The 19,717-nt window shown below is 41.7% G+C and overlaps 1 protein-coding gene across 1 annotated transcript in view; it reads left to right on the top strand.

The window, feature by feature from the left end:
• SHB (SH2 domain containing adaptor protein B) overlaps positions 1–19,717 on the top strand; it is a 175,672-nt gene that overhangs the window by 100,970 nt on the left and 54,985 nt on the right. Inside the window, exon 3 of the mRNA XM_072991910.2 lies at positions 19,299–19,514. Coding sequence (XP_072848011.2) covers positions 19,299–19,514 — 216 coding nt within the window. The remainder of the gene's footprint in view (positions 1–19,298; positions 19,515–19,717) is intronic.

Raw genomic sequence — 19,717 nt, 5'->3', positions numbered from 1 at the left:
ATTATACTTTATGTGTTGGAAATTCAGAATCTGGATATAATTCATAAGTTTCAAGGAGAGCAAGTTTCTTGATTTTAAAATAGATGTGTCCCGCTAATTTTTTTTAAATCACATTGTGCTAAAATAACTTTGCAAAGGGCAAAGAAGGTGCAGTTTCACTTGAACTAAGACTGCAGTCACTGTCATCATGTTACATGGATTAACACCCATTGAGCTTAGTGGCACTTGTATCTGAGTAACTGTGGAGGGGTATGGGTTGTAACACACTGCTTTGAGGGAGACTGTCACCTTTTTAATGCTTTTACCATCCTCAGCATGCTGTTTTGAGGGTAGTTGCATTTAATTTTGCTTCTTGTCTTACCAAAGACCAGATATCAAAGGATTCAAACAGAAAATGAGATTTTTTTAAAAAAATGAATAAACTGCTTCTATGTCCAGGCATGTATATTACATGTCCAGGTGTACAGACATGTGCCTATATGTTAATAATGTATCAATTGTATGTAATTTGGCAGAGGTTTTTCTTTTCTCTTCTCTTTGAATATTCTGTTTTCTTAGAGATACTGGCTTAAGCTGTCAGTTGACATAAGCTCATTTAGTTTCTGTGTTCTGAGGGGAAAACTAAAGATAGTTTTAGGATGTGCTGTCAGGAATGCAATACATCTACATTACTGCTGTATAGATAAGGCCTACCAGACACCATATGTCTATGTTCTGTGCTGTGATAACAGAAAAGTAGGTGTCACTTTATCTTCCTCTTGAATATTCTTTTAGCCTTCCATCTAAGTTTGATTGATCATTTTCTTGTCTTTCATCAGGCCAGGACTAGGAAACCAGCCTCTAGACCATGGATATAGTTAAGACATTCTTTTCCCAATGGGAAGTGGAAACCCAGTTGAAGAAAACCTTGTCAATTGACTGTATAAATTATTACTCAATTAATTGGACACTCACTCTGAATAAAAATAATTACTGGTTTTTTAGATTCAGCATGCATATTTCATAACAGATACTGCTTTAGAGGAAAGAAGTCCCACTGCTGTTCTCTGTGAGTGCTTGTATTAAAAATGGCAATGTACTGTTAATTCCTTCAATAAAAATTTTGAATGTATAAGTCCCACCCCCCATAGACATAGAGCCCTAAGCACTTAGATTTTTCTCTGCAGGTACCATGTCTACCTGTTGTGGAGGGGAAACAGCAACTACATTGCTGATCATGATGCCCTTTTGCACAACTAGCATGTGAAAGGGACAGTTGAACTCTAGGTACTGTGTGTGTACTGTGTGTGGACACACACACACACTCTCTCACACACACACACACACACACACACACACACAAGTGATGCATACGTATTTTGGGGCATTACCAAAAAGACATAAATCAAAGAATATAAAACTAGTATCGGTCAATAGAGAGAAAACATGTTCTGCGGTTCACAAGAGCTGAAGGTGAACAAAAGGTAGTTGCATAGATATATGGTTTTTTTTTCTATGACCATGCTTCGCAAGACTTCCCCCCCCCCCAAGACCAATGCCTCGCAAGATGATTTTCGCGGAACAAATTAAAATCATCTTGCGAGGCACCACTTATTGTCTGTGTCTGTGTGTGTGTGTGTGCGTGCGCGCGGGGGGGACTAGTGATATACAGAGTAGGTGCGCACATGCATCAATGTACAGTGGTGCCTCGCTAGACAGTTACCCCGCATGACAGTTTTTTCACTAGACATTGACTTTTTGCGATCACTATAGTGATTCGCAAAACAGTGATTCCTAGTATGGGGGAATTTCACTGGACCATGTTTGGTGCCTGCTTCACAAACCGATTTTCGCTAGACAACGATTTTGACAGCTCCCTCCGTGCTCGCAAAATGGGTGTTTTCGGGACCTAAGCTTCACAAGACAGCTATTTAAACAGCTGATCGGCGGTTCGCAAAGCGGCTTTCCTATGGCCAATCTTCACTAGACAACGATGATTCTTCCCCATTGGAACAAATTAAACAGGTTTCAATGCATTCCAATGGGGAAATGCTTTTCACTAGACAATGGTTTCGCTAAACAGCGATTTCAGTGGAACAGATTATCATCGTCTAGCGAGGCACCACTGTATATGGACAGCCATATATCTGTATACAGAAATATATAATCGATATATTCACATGCAAACATATATTTACACAGAGTTCCATTCTGGGAGCATTAGAGAGGTGAGCATAATTCGCAGTATAAACTGAGAACTAAAGGAGATGGTTGAATGAGAATGGCCATTGTTTGTTAAAACTCTTCAACAGACAACCTGAATGATAAAGCCAAACCTGAAGCAGCTGGTAGTCTTAACAGTTGAGTCAGAGAGCAAAGCAGGAGGCAGAAGAAAATCAGGTTTTGTAGCAGTTTTCGCAATACATGGCAAAGCTTTGCTTGCAAAAGTGTGGGCTGGATGCTCAAACTATCAATTATGGAATCAAGGCCAAGACTGAGGGAAGAAACTCTTTGCAAGGAATGTATGCTCTTTTAGTGTGGAGGATATTATTTTTCATGTTCGGTGGTGAACCATGTACTTATGGCAAACTATATAAAGCAAGCAACTACAACATATGCAAAAAGTCCACTGCTTTATGATAATGCTGCCTTTTGAAGCATATAGTACTTTCTCTCTCATCCAGATACAATGGCCATGCTGGGTGGGGATCATGGGAGATGTCGTGGATCACATCTGCACCGTATTGGGGGAATCTCATGCAAGATGTGGAAGGAGCTATCCAAATCTCCTGCTTTTCACCTCCTGCTCTTAAGATTCAAAAATAGTTATGAACTTCCCCTGTGAGTTATTTTTCCGATATTTCTTCTGTCACCGATGTTTCATACTGCCACTGCAGGCTTATCGTTTTAGGTTTGGGTCCTCAGATGTTTTTGCACTAAAACACCTAGAAGCCTTCACCACTATCTGTGCTGGCCAGGATTTGGGAACCATTGTTTTAGGTGATGCCTAGAATAATATACAGGGTGTGCTCAGAACTGTCCCACAACTTCAGATTGTCCTTCAAAAGTTGTGGGTGGGAGTGGCCGACCTCAGTTCTGCTCTCTTCAATTTATGTGAGTACTTGGTTGATATAGAAAGAGGATTATTATTTTTTGATAGATCTGAGAGGACCAACAAGAAAATGGCCATTGGAGTACTTCAAAGAAAGAATCCTTCTGTGTTTATGTCAGTCTTTTCCTTCTGTGTATGTGCATACAGTAAGTGAGAGAAACACAGCGGTTTCATACAGACAACCCAGAAGTTTCTGCTGTTGAGCAATGTTCCAATCTCCCTGTGTTTGGTTTTCATAGATAGAAATGTGTCTACCTGGATACATAGATAGGTGGTTCTGTGCTAACAGCAGTGGTTCCCAATGGGATTTTGAACCCCATTTTAAGGTACTGCTTCCTAGCTTCACACCTTAGTTCTCACACATGGTAGTTCAGGAGTGGGGAATGGTTGGCTCTCCAGATGTTGTTCAGCTGAAGTTCCCCCATCTGTGCTAATCAATAGTAAAGTTTTATGGGAGATGAAGCCCCATATCATTTTGAACACAACATGTTCCCTAGAGGGAACATCCCTGTCATAGTGAGGACCTCTTGTTTTTCAGCTGATTTGACTTCTGAGGTCATTGAGAACCCTGCTTAAATATAATAATTTTGTGAAGTTAAATTGTCAAGGGTAAGAGCAAGGTTTTCTCAGTTGCTTCCCTGCTTTTGTAGAATTACCTGCTCCAAGAAATTAAGTGGAATTTTCACCCTTCATCCTCTTTAGATGCCTTCAAAAAGCCCAGAAACACATTGGAAGGAATGGAGGGAGGCCTAGATCTTGTGGCTGCTGAGTTTAACGATTAACACATTTAATACTTAGTTTGCTTTATTACATAGGATTGTTTATAATTTGTTTCAGCAGCTGCTGCAAGCTGCTGTGTGCAAGTGCTGGAAAGGTAAGATAGAAATTAGTCAAGTCTGCTGCAACAGCCAGGCCCCCTCGCACAATGATACACTTCCTCTGGGGAAAATTCCCGACCCCAGTTTTCTAAATTGAGTCTTGCCAGCTCATAGAATAGAGGAGTAAAATCAGACTAGCCAAGGAAGGAGGTCTTAAGAGCTGGAGAAGGGGAGGAAGAGAGAGAGCTAGCTGCCTGCCCTACAAACAAAGCCCAAGGATGCCACCTCGCAGGAGTAGCATGAACGCAGTGGCATATAGTGATCACACAGAAGGGATGGAGTTCATTGGTTGTGCAATAAAAGACCTGAAATAGGGACCTGAGTGGAAAAAAAAGGAGAAAGGGGCACCCCCCCAAAATTTATCTAAGCTCATAGTGTGGTTTTCAAAAGATGTAGGCCAAGTTCTTTTAGAGCTAATATGTAGTGATGACTGTGGGGTTTTTTGTTTTGTTTTGTTTTGCTCAGTTCAAATGTGGTTGCTGACTGAAGGATGAAAAACAGCCAAGCAATGCTGTTGATGCTATCTCATGAAACATGAAACCAGACAATTGCCTTTTCTTTAAGAACAATAGAATTTTAAAAAAATTGTTCTGGTGTTAAATCTTTCTATTGCATAAATGTTTCCATATATTTGTAGCCTGTTTCTCTGTCATAAATTATGATAGCAGATAACTGGGGTTGCTCCCTAAAATAAATGTCACAAAATGGAAACCTGGCATGGGGAGAGGCAAGAGGCATTTAGAACAGTAAAATACAGCAAGCCTGGTAAGCAAGAATCAGAAAGAATCTCACTCATTGACAGTTAGTTGAAGGCCACTCTTCTCTCATTAGGGCTGTAAAATTGGGTTATACACTAGAGTCTGTAGGGGAAACTCATGAGGAAATCATACTCCATACAAAAAGAAATATCTGTCTAATACATAATGGCTTCTCAGGGAAAAAAAGTGGGCTAAAATGCTTCTCCACAGCCTAACAGTTTTGTGTGTGAGTGTGTTTTGTATGTATGAGAGAGAACACACCATCATGCTATCCAAAATTGCAATTTGATATGGGATTAGAATAAGGAGGAAGCCTCTCCCCCCAAATGTTAGTATGAGATGCCCCCTTTGCTCAAAGCACAAACTGATTGCTGACTTGTAGAGCCCGAACGTAAGTGGCATAACCATAGTGAGAGTTAACTCTATATTCCTGATGCCAAACCATTCTGAGATTATGAAGAGGCTTCACAGGAGCTTTGGGACTGGGGAGCCTGAAGAGTAGGATGGCTGAAATGAATGGAGCAGAATAAGTAGCAGGCTGAGAAACAGTTTATCTGCACCAGACAAGATGTAGTAGCTGAGCAGGGAGACTCGTGCTCCTGCCCCCTTGCCAAGGAGGCTGGGCTGTGGCAGCCAAGCTACTGCTGCAATTGGGGCGCAGAGCATGACACCGGCCATGTGCACCACACACTGCATGGTAAGTGGTGCAGTGGGGTCTGGGGGCCAAGCTGGCCACCTGTGCCAGCGGGCTTCGTATATGAATACTAAGCCCCCATCTCTATTTACATATAACCACTAGACTACAGATCCCATAATTCCACTAGCTCAGTGGTTCCCAACCCTAGTTCCCCAGAAGTTCTTGAACAACAGCTTCCAGAAATCCTGGCCAGCACAGCTAGTAGTGAAGGCTTCTGAGGTTTTAGTCCAAGAACATCTGGGGACCACCGGTGCTGTCGCAGTTGGAATGGAATCAAACGGCCATAAATGTGTGGGGTAGATACTCACAGAAAAAAATTTGAAAACCCAAAGGACAGTTACTAGTACTGACAAAAGTTGTAATCTGATGTGAAAATGTATTTTTGAGAGGACATCTAAGGGAAGCCGGGCAGGTGGGAGTGGCAAGACAAAAGCAGTGGTGGCTTAGTAAAGAAATGGGAGAATGTGCCATGTTGGGTTGGGGATAACAGAAACCACAGGGATAGATGTTGCTTAGCAAGTGACAAGAACACCCCAGAGGAAGAGAGGTGCTTGAAGTCCAAGCCAGTCCAAGCAAGTAGATGGAAGTATAATTTGAGTGCCCATGTTAGATGAGTTATTCTTGAATTTAGGAGTGGGTGGTTTTTCTTGTATTTGAAAAAGCTTGTAAACCATTCTGCCATACCCGTCTAGTTCTGAGACAGACCTATGGCTTTATTTCCTGTATTGTAAAGTAACAATTACAAGAAGTGAGTAAAGACACAAAAGATCCACTACCAGAAAAATCCTGTAAGCAAGCTATCTGGAGGTAACAATGACCAGACACAATCAAGCAGCCCTCTTCTGAGGGTGCTATCTTCACTACTCTGAACTGTGTATTCCACCCTCAGTGGGATGGGACATGGGAAGGAAAAGAAGTTCTCGTAAGGTGACTGAAGAAGAGGGCACTACCTTTCTGCAGCACAGAGTGGATAGAGCTGTAGGTACTAGATAGGAAAAATGAAAACTCTGTACCAAGCTGAACCAAATGTTCTCATCTTTAGGACTTCTGCATAAATCTGATCCCCTGCCCTGCCCCAGAAGGATAGGGAGGGAACAGAGCCTCATGGTACTGCAGTGGTTAAACTGCAGTAATGCAGCCAAACTGCTCATGACCCAGGTTCAATCCCAGGTAGCCAGCTTAGTCTTTCATCCTTTTGAGGTTGGTAAATTGAGTATCTAGCTCACTGGGGACAGGGGGGGGGGGCAGGAAATGTGTAGCCTGCATGATTTAAGTTGTAAATTGCCCAAAGAGTGCTTTAAGCACTATGGAGTGTTATGTAAGCAGTACATTTTGCCTTTGACACCTAGAAATTCTGCTCAGTCTTATCTCTGACTTCAAATATCACATTGACTAAATCTTTTTCAAGCTTACTTTTGATTACATGAGAGCTAAAATATGCTTGTTTTACTTATTTATGACATTTATAAATTGTTCTTCAAGTAAGAAAAATATCCTGAGCAGTATGGAAACAAAATATCCAGATACCCAGAAGAAAAAGAAAAGAGCAAAAGAAAAAGAAGAAAATATTTAAACTGCTAAAACACTGATGTCATTAAATTATGGCTTTTAATGGAGGTCAGTCATTTCTGAAGTCAGTTCAGAATACAGTACTAAAATTCAGTACCCACAGCCAACTTTTAGTATTTGTATATATACAGTTTTTAGCTTTACATGATGCAAGCCACCTTTAATTCTGAAGGAAAAAGATGGGGTAAAAATATTTTAAATAAATAAATAAATGAAAGTCCAGAGGATAGTAATCGGCTGCAGCCCCAGGCCTCTAGCAGCGACACTGGTCCGATCATTTTTGCCCTTTAAATAATAAACTGCAGAATTAGAATCACCAGAACAACATAATCCAAGCTATACAACATTTTGGGGATAATGTATTCACGAAGGCTTTCATGGCCGGGATCTAATAGTTGTTGTGGGTTTTTCGGGCTCTTTGGCCGTGTTCTGAAGGTTGTTCTTCCTAACGTTTCGCCAGTCTCTGTGGCCGGCATCTTCAGAGGACAGTAGCAGCATGCTGTACTCTGGTCCTCTGCTACTCCTGTCCTCTGAAGATGCCGGCCACAGAGACTGGCGAAACGTTAGGAAGAACAACCTTCAGAACACGGCCAAAGAGCCCGAAAAACCCACAACAACCATTTTGGGGATAAGCTGTACATCACTTTAAACCAGGGCACATTTATTGGAGAGGCACATGGCCAGGTCAGGCCAGTGGTCCCTCTAGGTCCAGATCCTGTCCTGTACACAGGGTGAAAGGATTTATTCTAAGAAGCCTTTGTGTACTGTTTGAAAGCAACCGCCCACTCCTGCTGTTGCCCTTCCTTCTCCCTTACTCAAAGCTGGTACCTAATACTGTAGTTTACTTCCTCTAGGCACAAAGATAGATATGCCAACCTAAGAAACAAGATTCCAAAAATTACCCATCTACATTTATATCATATTGTATGGTAAAACAACACATTCACTCCTGCTCCTCTGTAATATTCCTCCCGCTATCCTCCCCCTTCCATTCCTCTGTTTGTTAATTATGTTACGTACATTAGTAGCTTGGAAAAAATGAGGGTGGGGCCTCTCTTCTACTGGAGCTAATGTTGTAATGAAGCTGTTATAGACTCTGATATATGCGGGTGCAGAAAAAGTCTTAACCTGTGCCAGTTTTCACCAAGACGAACATATTGTTTTAAATTGATTTTTACTGTGCATCATTCTCACCCCCTTAATGTGGACCATTGTAGCCCATCAGTAAGTCTTCTGTCTAGGTTGTTGCTTGCTACTGTGCTGTTGAAAACCCTTGAAAATCCTAGCACATAGGTAGAAAACCATTTAGAGTAAAATCTCAGGCTCTATGAAGCTCCGCCTCAGCTTCCCCTCCCCAACCTGCGCCTTCAAATGTGTTCCACCGCAGCTCTCAGAATCCCTATGTTTGTTTACTTGTTACCTTCGTAACCTGTGTTTACTCAAACCAGCGCAACTGTCTGTCTCTTCTTTTTCCGTTTGGAGGAGGGAAACTGGGGAGTGGCACTTGTTCCTTTCATGGATTCAAAAGTGAAAGCAGAACAAGGAAAACAGAAAGAGCAATATATCAGAGCATGAGTCACAGAGGTGGCATGAGAAGGGCAGTAAAAGGGGGGGGGGATAAGAAGGCAGGTAGCAAAGCCTTGAGCCGGAAAGTGCTAAATACTAGACCTGGATGCTGGATGTTGTCCAGCCCTGACCAGGTTTAGCCATGCGGCTTTTCAAAGAAAGTGAAGCAATGCACTTTCAACCGCTTGCAGCATGAGCACTGTGTCTTCAAACACAGCGGGTTTTTTGGGCCATGTACTCTCTGTTGTATTAACACAGCTCTTGGGACACGTGACACATTTAAATTTTGTCCCTACTGCAGTGTTCATTCATTGCCCTCTTGGTCTGGTACCAAGTTCTTATGAATTTTTTTTTTTTAAAAAATCCTTAGACAGTTTCCTCCCTGAAGGCTGTAGGAAATATTGTCACAGAGTTTCCACCGCATGGCAGGTTTCCTTTTTTGCTTTGCACGAGAAGGTGAGCCAAGTTCTCACATCGAGGAAATGAAGAAAATATCCTTGCCATTTGTACAGGGAAGTGACTCTTATCTAAGTAATCCAACTGGAATATTTTTCTACCTTCTCAAAAAGTCATGTGATAAGGCACTCAATTAGGACATTGAGTGTTAATTCAGGTTAAGACTCAGCTAGATTTCTGTCTAGCTGAGAAACCAGCATGGGACTCCTTAAATCTGTGTTTAGTTTTCACTGTGGCTAATGTTTATGTTGTAGTACCCAGTGCAGTGTAGCAGACAAAGTGCCGGACTAGGACTCTGGAGAACAGAGTTCAAATCCCTGCTCAGCCATGAAAATTTACTGGAGGAGTGGAATTGGTGGAACTCCTCCTTAAAAATCTCACTTACCTTGAAAGCTCTGTTAGAGTCCCTGTAACTCGGCTCAGACTTCACAGCACATAACAACGACAACAACATTTATGTCTGTATATTTCTTAATTGTGATTAAAATTTAAGGCAGGCCTTGAGAGAGAGAAAGATATAATTGAGTCCGTCACGGCAGTTAAGAGAGAGCCAGTGTGAGTCACCTCTGTACCTGCCTTGGGGAGCTGACAGGAGTTTATTTCAAAGGACCAGGTGACCAGTGTGTGAAACCCATCTATCTCTTTGATGAATCAAACTCCCTGTCAAGCAGTACTTCGTGTGCTACACCCTATTGATCTGCCACAGGTTGTTATTCATTGTTTAATTTTCAAAATGAAAATTTTGGCCCCCACATGCACTCTGCAGATGATTAAAGATGTTTTATGGACAGGAAGGGCTCAGATATTAATGCAGTCAATGGTATCTTTGATGAGTTCCCTGGTGTATGGTTTTTCCAAGGACATATTTATGTATGAATGGAGCGCGTTTCAAATTTCATAGTATGCAGGGGTAGAACATATCAAAAGGTGGAGTTTCTTTGGCCAGAAAATACAACTTGACTTGATGTTGATCTTTTGATCTGCCTCTGAAAGTATGCTTTGCTCCAGGCCAAGATAAAACACTTTTTCCTAAAATCATTAGAGGAAAAATTCAGGGTTGTCTTATACACGGAAGGAGGCAGAGGTGGAGGAGCAGCTGCTCTCAGTCGCCTCTCGCAGCTGCCCATTGACTGCTGCTGCCTCGAGATCACCTCCTCCAGCACCACTCATGCGCTCCCTTCAGACAGGGGACAAGGCAGTGACGTGAGCTGGAGGTGAGCCCCGGTACTGGTGCTGGAGGAGGCGACTGGACAGCAGCAGTCAATGGGTAGCCGCAAGGGGGTGGCCCAGTGCGGCTGCTCCTCTGCCTCCACCTGCTGCCGCTGCTGCCACCCGATCATCTCCTCCGGCATCAGTGCCAGGGCTCACCTCACATCACTGCCTTGTCCCCTGCCCGAAGGGAGCCCGTGAGTGGTGCTGGAGGAGGCGATAGGGCAGCGGCAGGAGGCGGAGACCCAGCTGCTCTGGGCCGCCCCTCGCAGCTGCCTATTAACTGCTCCTCCGCCTCCAGCAAGTGTCAAAATTGAGGGTCGTCTTATACATTGGTGGGTTGTATACACAGAAAAAATACGGTAATCTTTAAGGTACTACAACCCCCCTTTCACACACACACTTTTGTTTTGTTTTCTATTTCTTGTTGAAATAGTTGCACAGATTAATAGAATGAAGTCTGGCTAGTGCAGTAGGACCCCCAGATCTGCTGGGGATTGGTTCTAAGCCCCCTCCATGGATACTGGTCCAGATAAATAGATAGAGCAGGTGGTGATTGGTTATGTGGCAAGATATATGGTATTTTAATGATTTGATTGTGTACAATGAATATCTGAAGAACATCTGTGATTATGATTAAATTTGATACACTTCAATAAATAAGTACTGTTGTCAGTTACCAGACAAGTGTTTGACTAAAGTCTTTTACATTGTGGATAAACGAAATCCACTGGTGGCAGTGAGGGAAAGAGAAGACTGAACCCTTTGTGAAGACACAACACCTAGGTGCATCAAAGGAGGGAATGTCACAATTGGTGTCAGCTGGTGGAATCATCTAGCGCGAGCTCTTTGTTTGGTGAAACAAGCACGGGCCACATGACAAACGTCACAGTTGCACTCTATCTCATCATATGCCAGTGTTAAATTATGTATTTTTATATCTTTCTTAACATCAGTCAGTGTGGAAAGTGATTTCTGTTCTGAAGAGAATACATTCCAAAGTCTGAGAAAACATTCCTAACACCCAGGAAAGCACTGCCGCCACATGTGTGTTAGGCAGAAGCGTTTTTCCTGAAGGTCTTAACATCCAGACAGGTTTATAAATAAGACTGGCAGTCTTATAAACTGCCAGGTCCCAAGCCATTCAGGGCTTTAAAGGTTAAAATTGGGCCTGGTAAGCAGTTGGCAGATCTTTTAGTGCCAGGGTCATATGATTATGATACCATGTACCCGTTAGCAACCTGGCTGCTGTATATTACACTAGTTGAAGATCCCAGACCCTCTTCAAAGGTAGCTCCTTGTACAACACATTGCAATAGTCACAATGGGATGTAAATAAGTCATGGGTATCTGTCACAAAGTCAAGTCAAACCAGAGAAGATCACAGCTGGAGCCGTAGGTGAAGTTGTACAAAGGCACTTGTTATCCCTACTGCCACATGGGTATCCAAAGGCAGTGCACAGTCAAGGAGCAGTCCCAGATGACAATGTTTTGTTGTGTCAAGGAATTTACATGTATTCTTCTTTCTACACACAACCAGTGACGCCAGCACCTATCACTGAGCACTCTGTTAGTTATAGGTAATGTTGGGAAGAGGGGGTGGGGAGAGAACCTGAAAATAGCCAGTTCTCATAGCTAGACAGCAAGTGCATCTCTCACAGAGTCCTACCTGCATTTACTCGCTGTCATTCTCTCTCTGTTTGCAAAGACCCCTGTTGGAATGTTGACCAAAATAGCAATTCCACATTTTAACATTGACGTTCAGAGCTTTAGCTGTGGAGATTTCCCCCCCCCCCTCAGGTTTGAGGACAGTCGCTCTATTTTAGCCAGTCAGAAACTTCCTTGCTTGCCTGTTCTTGAAACGTCTGGAGCACAGAAGCTTAATTTCCAACACGTTATCAACATTGTCAGATCAGGTTAAACAAAAGCTCTTTCAACAAAGATTTTTTAAAAACACACGAACAAACAGAAAGCCAGCAAATAACCGCAATAGGAGAGCAGGCTAGCAATGTGACTTTAACTTTGAATCTGCAGACAAAATATGCAGAACCGTTTGTCTTACTTATCACTGATCTATCGGGGTCAGTACTCTTTGGAGTCTGTCACAGGGTTGAATCAGGCCAGATTTGTCATGGCACAGTTGATTAGTCCTCTGGTTAATGTATGTCTGTATTTAATTACTCTATATCAATGAAGCATGCAAAGCTTCCCACGTGGTCACTTCGGAGCTGAATGCTTGCATACCTGCTTTGCCTTCATAGAGGTTGCAGATTCTTTGCATGTACATGCTGCCTAAGAGTACAACTAAAGAGCCCGTCCCTAGGGGAGGGGGGATTATCATTTATGGGTGGAATACAAGTCATAATGGTGGGACAGGATGTGCATGGAGGGGAGGGCTTCAATATGGCAAAGATACTGCGATATGATTTTGCCTGCTTTCGTATAACTGGAGACGCTCAGTGTTCCCCTTTGTTATCTGTGCCGTTGTGAGCTACAACAGTAACCCAGCAGCAACATTTCCTGGTAAAAACTAAAAGGGTCCAAGCAGGTCCCTGGTACACAGCTAGAAAGGGGAGAAACCTTTTTGCCTTGGCAATCTATCCTAGTTCCAAATATCATATTCAGGTAACTAGATGATGTTCTGTACATGGACAGAACTGTTCCTGAAGTTTTAGTGGTGCTCCAACTGCCAAATGGATCTTCGATGGAGTCAGCTGGGAGACATGAGACAACCACTCCAGATAGCAGATGATTAGGGGTAGCACCAGCAGAACTAGTGTGGTGTAGTGGATGGAATGACAGGGTAGGACTCAGAGGATACCTGGGATCAAATCCTTGCTTGGCCATGAAAACGTACTTGAGGTGGTACTGGTGAAACTGCTTCTTAAATATTTCACACACCTTGAAAAATAAAATTGTTATAGAGTTGCCATAAGTCAGATGTGACTTGATTGCGAATAACGCACTAGGAACACTCAGACAACTTATTTTTTTAGACTCTCGCTTCCATCCAACATTCACCATGATTGCTTAGGGAGTCTGGGACTTGAAATTTAATGCACTAGTCATACAGTTACTGTGTTCTTTGGCCTCTCTTCTTCTTCTTCTTCTTCTTCTTTTGGAATATAATGTGTATTGAAATTTTCTTGTCTGTGGCCCATTGTTTCTTTTCCATATTTCTTTGCATATTCTTTCAGGATTTTGATAGATCCAGTCTCTCTCGTTTGAAATAGCATTACAGTAGGACCTCCATGTGCACAATAACCAATCCTCCACAGATGCAGTGGTCCTGCTCTATTGGTATCCCACATACTCCTGGTGATCTATGTCTTCCAGTTGCTATAATTGTGTCTGCACTGGCTGCCTGTATGCTTCCGGGCCATGTTCAGTGTGCTTATGCTAACATTTAAAGCCCTTAACGGTTTAGGTCTTTGCTACCTGTCAGAGTGCCTCTCCCACAAAACATCTACTTGTTCCACCTGTACCTCATAACGGGGATGTTGCAGGTGGCATCCTTGAGGGAGCCCCCAAAATTTGCCACTCAAAACTTGGCTTTCTCTGTGGTCACTCCATCACTTTGGAACTCGCTTCCACCTGAGGGATAATTATCCCCATCCCTCCTTGGTTTTAGGATACAAGTTAAAACTTGGCTTTTCTCACAAGCCTTCTGTGGCTTTACCCCAGAGTAATCTTGCTGATGAATGGGGCTTTTTCTCTCTCTCAGTTTATGAACCTGCCTTGTTTTTCTGCCTTATATTATCATATTTAATTTTTAAAATATTTTATAGTCTTTATTTTTTTAATTAGTTATTTTATCTTTTGTTATGTTTCCCATTTACTGATTATGTGGGTATTGGGGTTGTTTGTATTGTGTTATTATGATTTGTTTTCTGCCCAGCATAGTGACTATGGTGGGATTAAATAAATAAGTAAGTAAGAACAGCTTTCGCATTACTTATTATGAACTTTGCTAGTTCTTCATCAAAGGATTCTTTTTAGAATGAATTTTTCATCCTTGCATCTCTTCTGTATAGAAAGCCTCATGGCAAAGTGGTTAAACTGCTGTACTGCAGCCAAAACTGTGTTTACAAACTTGGGTTCAATCCTAGGTAGCCGGCTCGAGGTTCACTCAGCCTTCCACCCTTCTGAGATCTGTAAAATGAATATCCAGTCTCTGGAGGGGGGCAATGTGTAGCCTGCATAACTTGTAAACTGCCCAGAGAGAGGTTTAAACACTGTGGGGCGGTATATAAGCAGTGCATTTTCTGTATAATTCATTAGTGCATTCTTTCAATCTTTTTCATATTTTGCCCTGATAATCAATATATTCCCCTGTTAATCTTTCAGCACCACTATTCTTGATCCATATTTCAATCCATCTGAGATTTTATGACCTTGCATTTTATAGTTGTCTTTATTGTTTTATCTGTGTTGTTCAGAGAACAACCCTGGATGGCTTAATATTGACCTAGTAACCAAATAAGGGAATAAATGTGACTAGGCAAGCAGAGCAGCCACAAATTCCTACCTTGGGTTTAATCTTGAGACTTAGCTAACTTTGTGGCAGTGCCAGTGGTGCTGCATTACTGGAATTTTGGGGGGATGGTTAGAGTGCAAGAAGTTTCCCATTCCTGGTTTTGTGTATCTTGAAACAGAAGGGATTATTTCACATCCTCTGTACTGAATGAGAGATAAATCCTAAAATATGTAACTCCAAGAGTTCCCTTTAAAACCTAACAAAGATTCCCTTCGCCCCTTTGTTTTTTCTTTATTCCTATACAGCTTTGGAGAGTCTTTACTTTTTTCTAAGATGGAACATTAGTCTAACAGGAGACTCTGTCTGAACTGTGAAGGTGTTTTTTTTTACAAATTCTTACTATGCAAAAGAAAAATCATAGGGCTTCAGTTATGAACTCATTGTAATCACTAGTTTCTGCCAGTTAAAATAAAGCTGCCATTCTGTGCCTATATACTGGTGGTACATACTAGGGGGTAGTAACCTCTTAATTATTTGGGGTTTACTTTCAAGTAGCCATGTATGGACTTGTATGGGTCTGTCCGTATCAGCAACAACAACCAAAATAATAATAATACTGTAATAACAGGGAGAGTAAAACTGTGTTGTTCTGGGTTTGGCCCTCACTCACAACTTGCATGTAACACTGAGCTATGAGTTTACTGTTTATGGCTAAACCTTATGCTCAGATTAGTTTAAACTCTTGTTAGTGAGTACCTCAGGGTCATTCACTCCTTTTTGATCCTTGCTTGTTTGAACTTAATCGAGTTGAACCAGAATCCTCTGTCTTTCAATATGATGGAGATCTCTGCTTAGGTTAAAGTCAAAAGCAAAAGCTTTCAAAGGGGAAGAATAGGAGGACCTGAATTCAGGGCTGTTCACTGTTTTCATTCTCCTTCATGGTCTTCTTGCATTAAGGCATTTGCTTCCCTAAAGGTGCCCAAACCTTCTTGCAGTTAATTTGTTTAAACAGCTTATATCTATTAGTTTTACAAAGCTGACCATGTGCTTACTTGTAAATTGGACACTCACTTGCCTGCATTTTAATCATAGTGGAGTGGCAACTGAATCTGGTAAACTATAATGCCAGTCACTGCTAAAGCTTACCATTTAGTACCCATGCCACATCAGGATACAGTTGGAGGTTGGAAACCTGCATCTGTAAGGCCTGTTGTCCAATCATGGACCAAACAGACCTGCAGTTGGACTGGAAGCCCCTGGTTCAAATCTCCGCTCAGTCACGAAACCGTGAATGACCTTGAGCAAGTTCATGCAGGCCAGTGCAGTCCTATCCATGTGTACTCGGAGCTCACGGAGGGCTGAGCTCAGTGAGTTCCATTCTGCTCAGTGAGGGCTACTCCTCGGTAAGTGGATATAGGATTGTTGCCTAAATGCGACAAAAATGTCCATCTGGATTCTACACTTCCCTCTTGAGTGACCTGTTAATCACATTTTATTTGACATTTGAAAATCTGAATCACCTGTACTGTTGCTGAACGTAGATTACCTTAATAAGTGTGATTCTGCACAACAAGAAGCATTTTCTTCATCAGAATTAAAAGATCAAAGGATAATATTAATAATCACAAATCCGGGGCATTATAATGTAATCTTCAAAGAGAGCTTCTGATGGTCTCTGTGAAGCCTTTTGTTCAGAACACTCTCTTGATTGCTTCTTGCTTCCCTCCACCTCTCTCCCTCTCTGCACCCCTCCCTCTTGCTCTCTTTCGAATTAATACCCCTGTGGCCCTATAATCCCTGAAGCCAGACTCACAAGTCTGTAGAGTTAACACATGTTATGATTCCTTGGTCATTCCAAGGTGCGTTTTAAAGCTTACAGCAGTAGGAGCAATTACGGCTTTCATGATGAAAAGTGCCCCAGTTTTGCTTCTTATGTATAGCTGATGCTTAGGTATTCTGGTCCAGGCAGAGCTGTCAAAATCCATCATGTTAGCACTGTGCTTATAGCACAGCTTATGAAAGGAGAAGTGTGTTTTGATTTAACTTTCGAGGAAACCCCTTTCCCTTTACTACTATTCAATAAAACTGAAACTCAGAATGAGTTAAAGGTGTTTTAATATTTATGGATGTAGAAAGAAGCCTTATTCAGACATGGTGCTTAAAACATAGTCATGATTTCCTTAAGTTGTGGTTAAGTATTTATTCTAAATGCACAAACTATGCACAAGGCAAGGAGTGGCTAAACAGTGCAAAGACAGGCTATGGGTCAAACTATATTAACCATGATTAAGCATTTGTTCTGTACCTCAGATTTTGTTGGACTTCTTTACCCAGAAGCCCTAGCCAGTGTTCAGGGATTCTGGGAATTACAGGTCAACAACAGCTGGGGACCCCAGTTTGAGAATCATTGATGTGCACCAAGGCTGAAATCCTGTTGACATAACTACACCTGCAGAAGGGTGATGATGTCACCAGCAAGGGGAGATTTTCAAGATCTGTCCCTTCTCTATTATGACTTGTCAGACCTGAGAATAATCTGTTACATCTCATTGAAGCCATAGAAGCCACAGAAGGGAAGGAGGAAGTCTTTCATTAAGCAAAAGCACTGTTGCTAGGTGGCATTACCAGCAGGGGGAGGTTTTAGTTATTTAAAGAATTCCACCTTCCATTCTGCAGTGTCCACAGATTCACAAGTCAGATAAGCCATGGGAGAGAAGTGACAAATCTTTAATTTCTAAAAATCTCTCTTGCTGATAACATCATTACTATTCCAAAGATGTGGTTAGACTGCAGGATTTCAGCCAACAATACCCATAATTAAATTGGTTTTCTGACATCTCCAGTGTTTCTTCTGTTTACAAGCACTGGTTTCCAAACTTGTGTCCCTAGATGTCCTTGGACTACGATTCCCAGAACTCCTGGCCAGCACGTTGGTGACAAAGGCTTCTGGGAGTTTTGGTCCAAGAACATCTGGGGACCCAGGGTTGGAAACTATTGGTTTTACAGCATGATAGAAACAGGCCCTCCAGTTATCTCCCTACCCACATTACCTGAGAGTAGGTATGTACTGAGCATACTAAGCCATTTTTTTGTAAAACGCCAGTAACAGTAACCTGTCACATGAAACTCTAAGCCCTCCTGCCCATAAATTCATCGATAACCTATTAAAAATTGTGACTTCAAAGCAAATTGTTGACATGTCCAGTCTGCTTTAGATTTGAAGGCAACAGGCCTAAAATCATGGAAACAACTGACAATCTGATGCAGGTCCTTGGAACCTGACTTACTTTTCTAGCACTGGTTTGTGTGGTTTTTCACCAGTTAATAAATATATTCGTCACCAGAACACAGAATTTATTCATTATATGTTCTGCATCATTTGTTAGTTCTTAGCAATGCTTCTAAGTCATTCTTTTAATTCTTCTGACATTAACAGCTTGAGTAAAAATATACCTTTTATGTTACTTGCACTCATTATTTGGAGGATAATTCATGGGAGTGGCCATTCTGAGTCATTTTAATTGATTTTTTCAAAATTCAGAAATAACGCGTCACTAACGTCCATCAATGATTCATAATAGCAAAGTAATTTTCAAATTAATAGCATTGATCTAAACATTACCAAGTTATGGTCTTAGCCAATATTGACCACTCAAAGCTTATTTTCATATGTGCTTTTTAGAAATTGAGAGCACTGTAATCACTCAGTGAATAGTTTGTGTTGAGTTTTAATTTCTCTTTAATTTTAACTTGCATTCTCCTTTTCCTCAGTTAAATATTTGCCTTTGTTGTTGGTTGCTACCCAAGTTATATATAAAAAAAGTCTAAATTTCAGTTAATCTTCGAGTTTATTGGATCTGAGTTTAGCTTTCTGGCTAGATACATAGATGGCAATATAGGTTGAGGCCAGAATAGCTGTGCTGCCATTCCCAACATTACCTGCCAATGTGTGACTGACAGGAATTTGCAAAGCAACAACTGGACAGCAGGACTTTGCACAGTCTGTTTTAAACAAATCGTCTCATGCAGACTTGGAGAACTTGTTATGAACTATTCAAAACACAATCAACTATGTATGTTAACCCTCCAGAGCATTCTAGACTGCCAATTTTTGATGCCAAAATAGGAGGGTGGTAACATACCAGCAGGTAGTACAGTATATGACCAGTCACCTACATTTAGGCTTGTTGTTAAACTATCACTATGATCATGGCAGCATTTCTTTTGTGTTCTCATCTATACTGATATATTGAGTGGTTTATATTGCCACCCGGCAAATAAGGGAAAAATAAAATATTAATGTTGAAAGCATTCTAGTAAACTGTTTTTAAGGCATTGATCTGTTCCTTGGCCAGGGGGTCTTTACTGTGTGTACACTCATTTTTTTTTCGTGTTTTTTTCCTGTTCAAGAGGCAAATTAAATCAGGAAACATATGAGCAACTTACCATTTTCAAACTATTGTTTGTGTTGTTTTAATGTTTGTATTCACCCCCTTTTCAGTATATTGTGTTTGATTCTCTCCCCCTCCCTCCCTCTCTTCCTTTTGCATGCTGCTATAAGCAGACAAATTAACCTAATTATTTTTCATTCCAACAGAATTCCAGAGGCAAGATAGCGTGAAGCCCCAGCAAAAAGACATTCAGTTGTACGACACGCCTTACGAACCTGAAGGCAACGGCATGGAGTCAGATTCAGAAAGCATAGTGAGTCAGCGCTTGCGAGAAAGCAAGTTGCCACAGGATGATGATAGACCTGCGGATGAATATGACCAGCCATGGGAGTGGAACAAGGTCACCATTCCAGCCTTAGCAGGTGAGGGGTGTGTGTGTGTGTGTGTGTGTGTGTGTGTGTGTGTGTGTGTGTGTGTGTGAGAGAGAGAGAGAGAGAGAGAGAGAGAGAGAGAGAGAGAGAGAGAGAGAGAGAGAGAGAGAGAGAGAGAGAGAGAGAGAATATGAAAGTAGAATATATCTAGAATGTGGCAAAAGAATGTTACTGGTTTCCAGCATAAGTAGCTG

This window comes from Pogona vitticeps, chromosome 2 (assembly GCF_051106095.1).
Source record: "Pogona vitticeps strain Pit_001003342236 chromosome 2, PviZW2.1, whole genome shotgun sequence".
Lineage (NCBI taxonomy): Eukaryota > Metazoa > Chordata > Lepidosauria > Squamata > Agamidae > Pogona > Pogona vitticeps.
The sequence above is the reverse complement of the archived record's forward strand: the minus strand, read 5'-3'. Positions and strand labels throughout refer to the sequence as shown.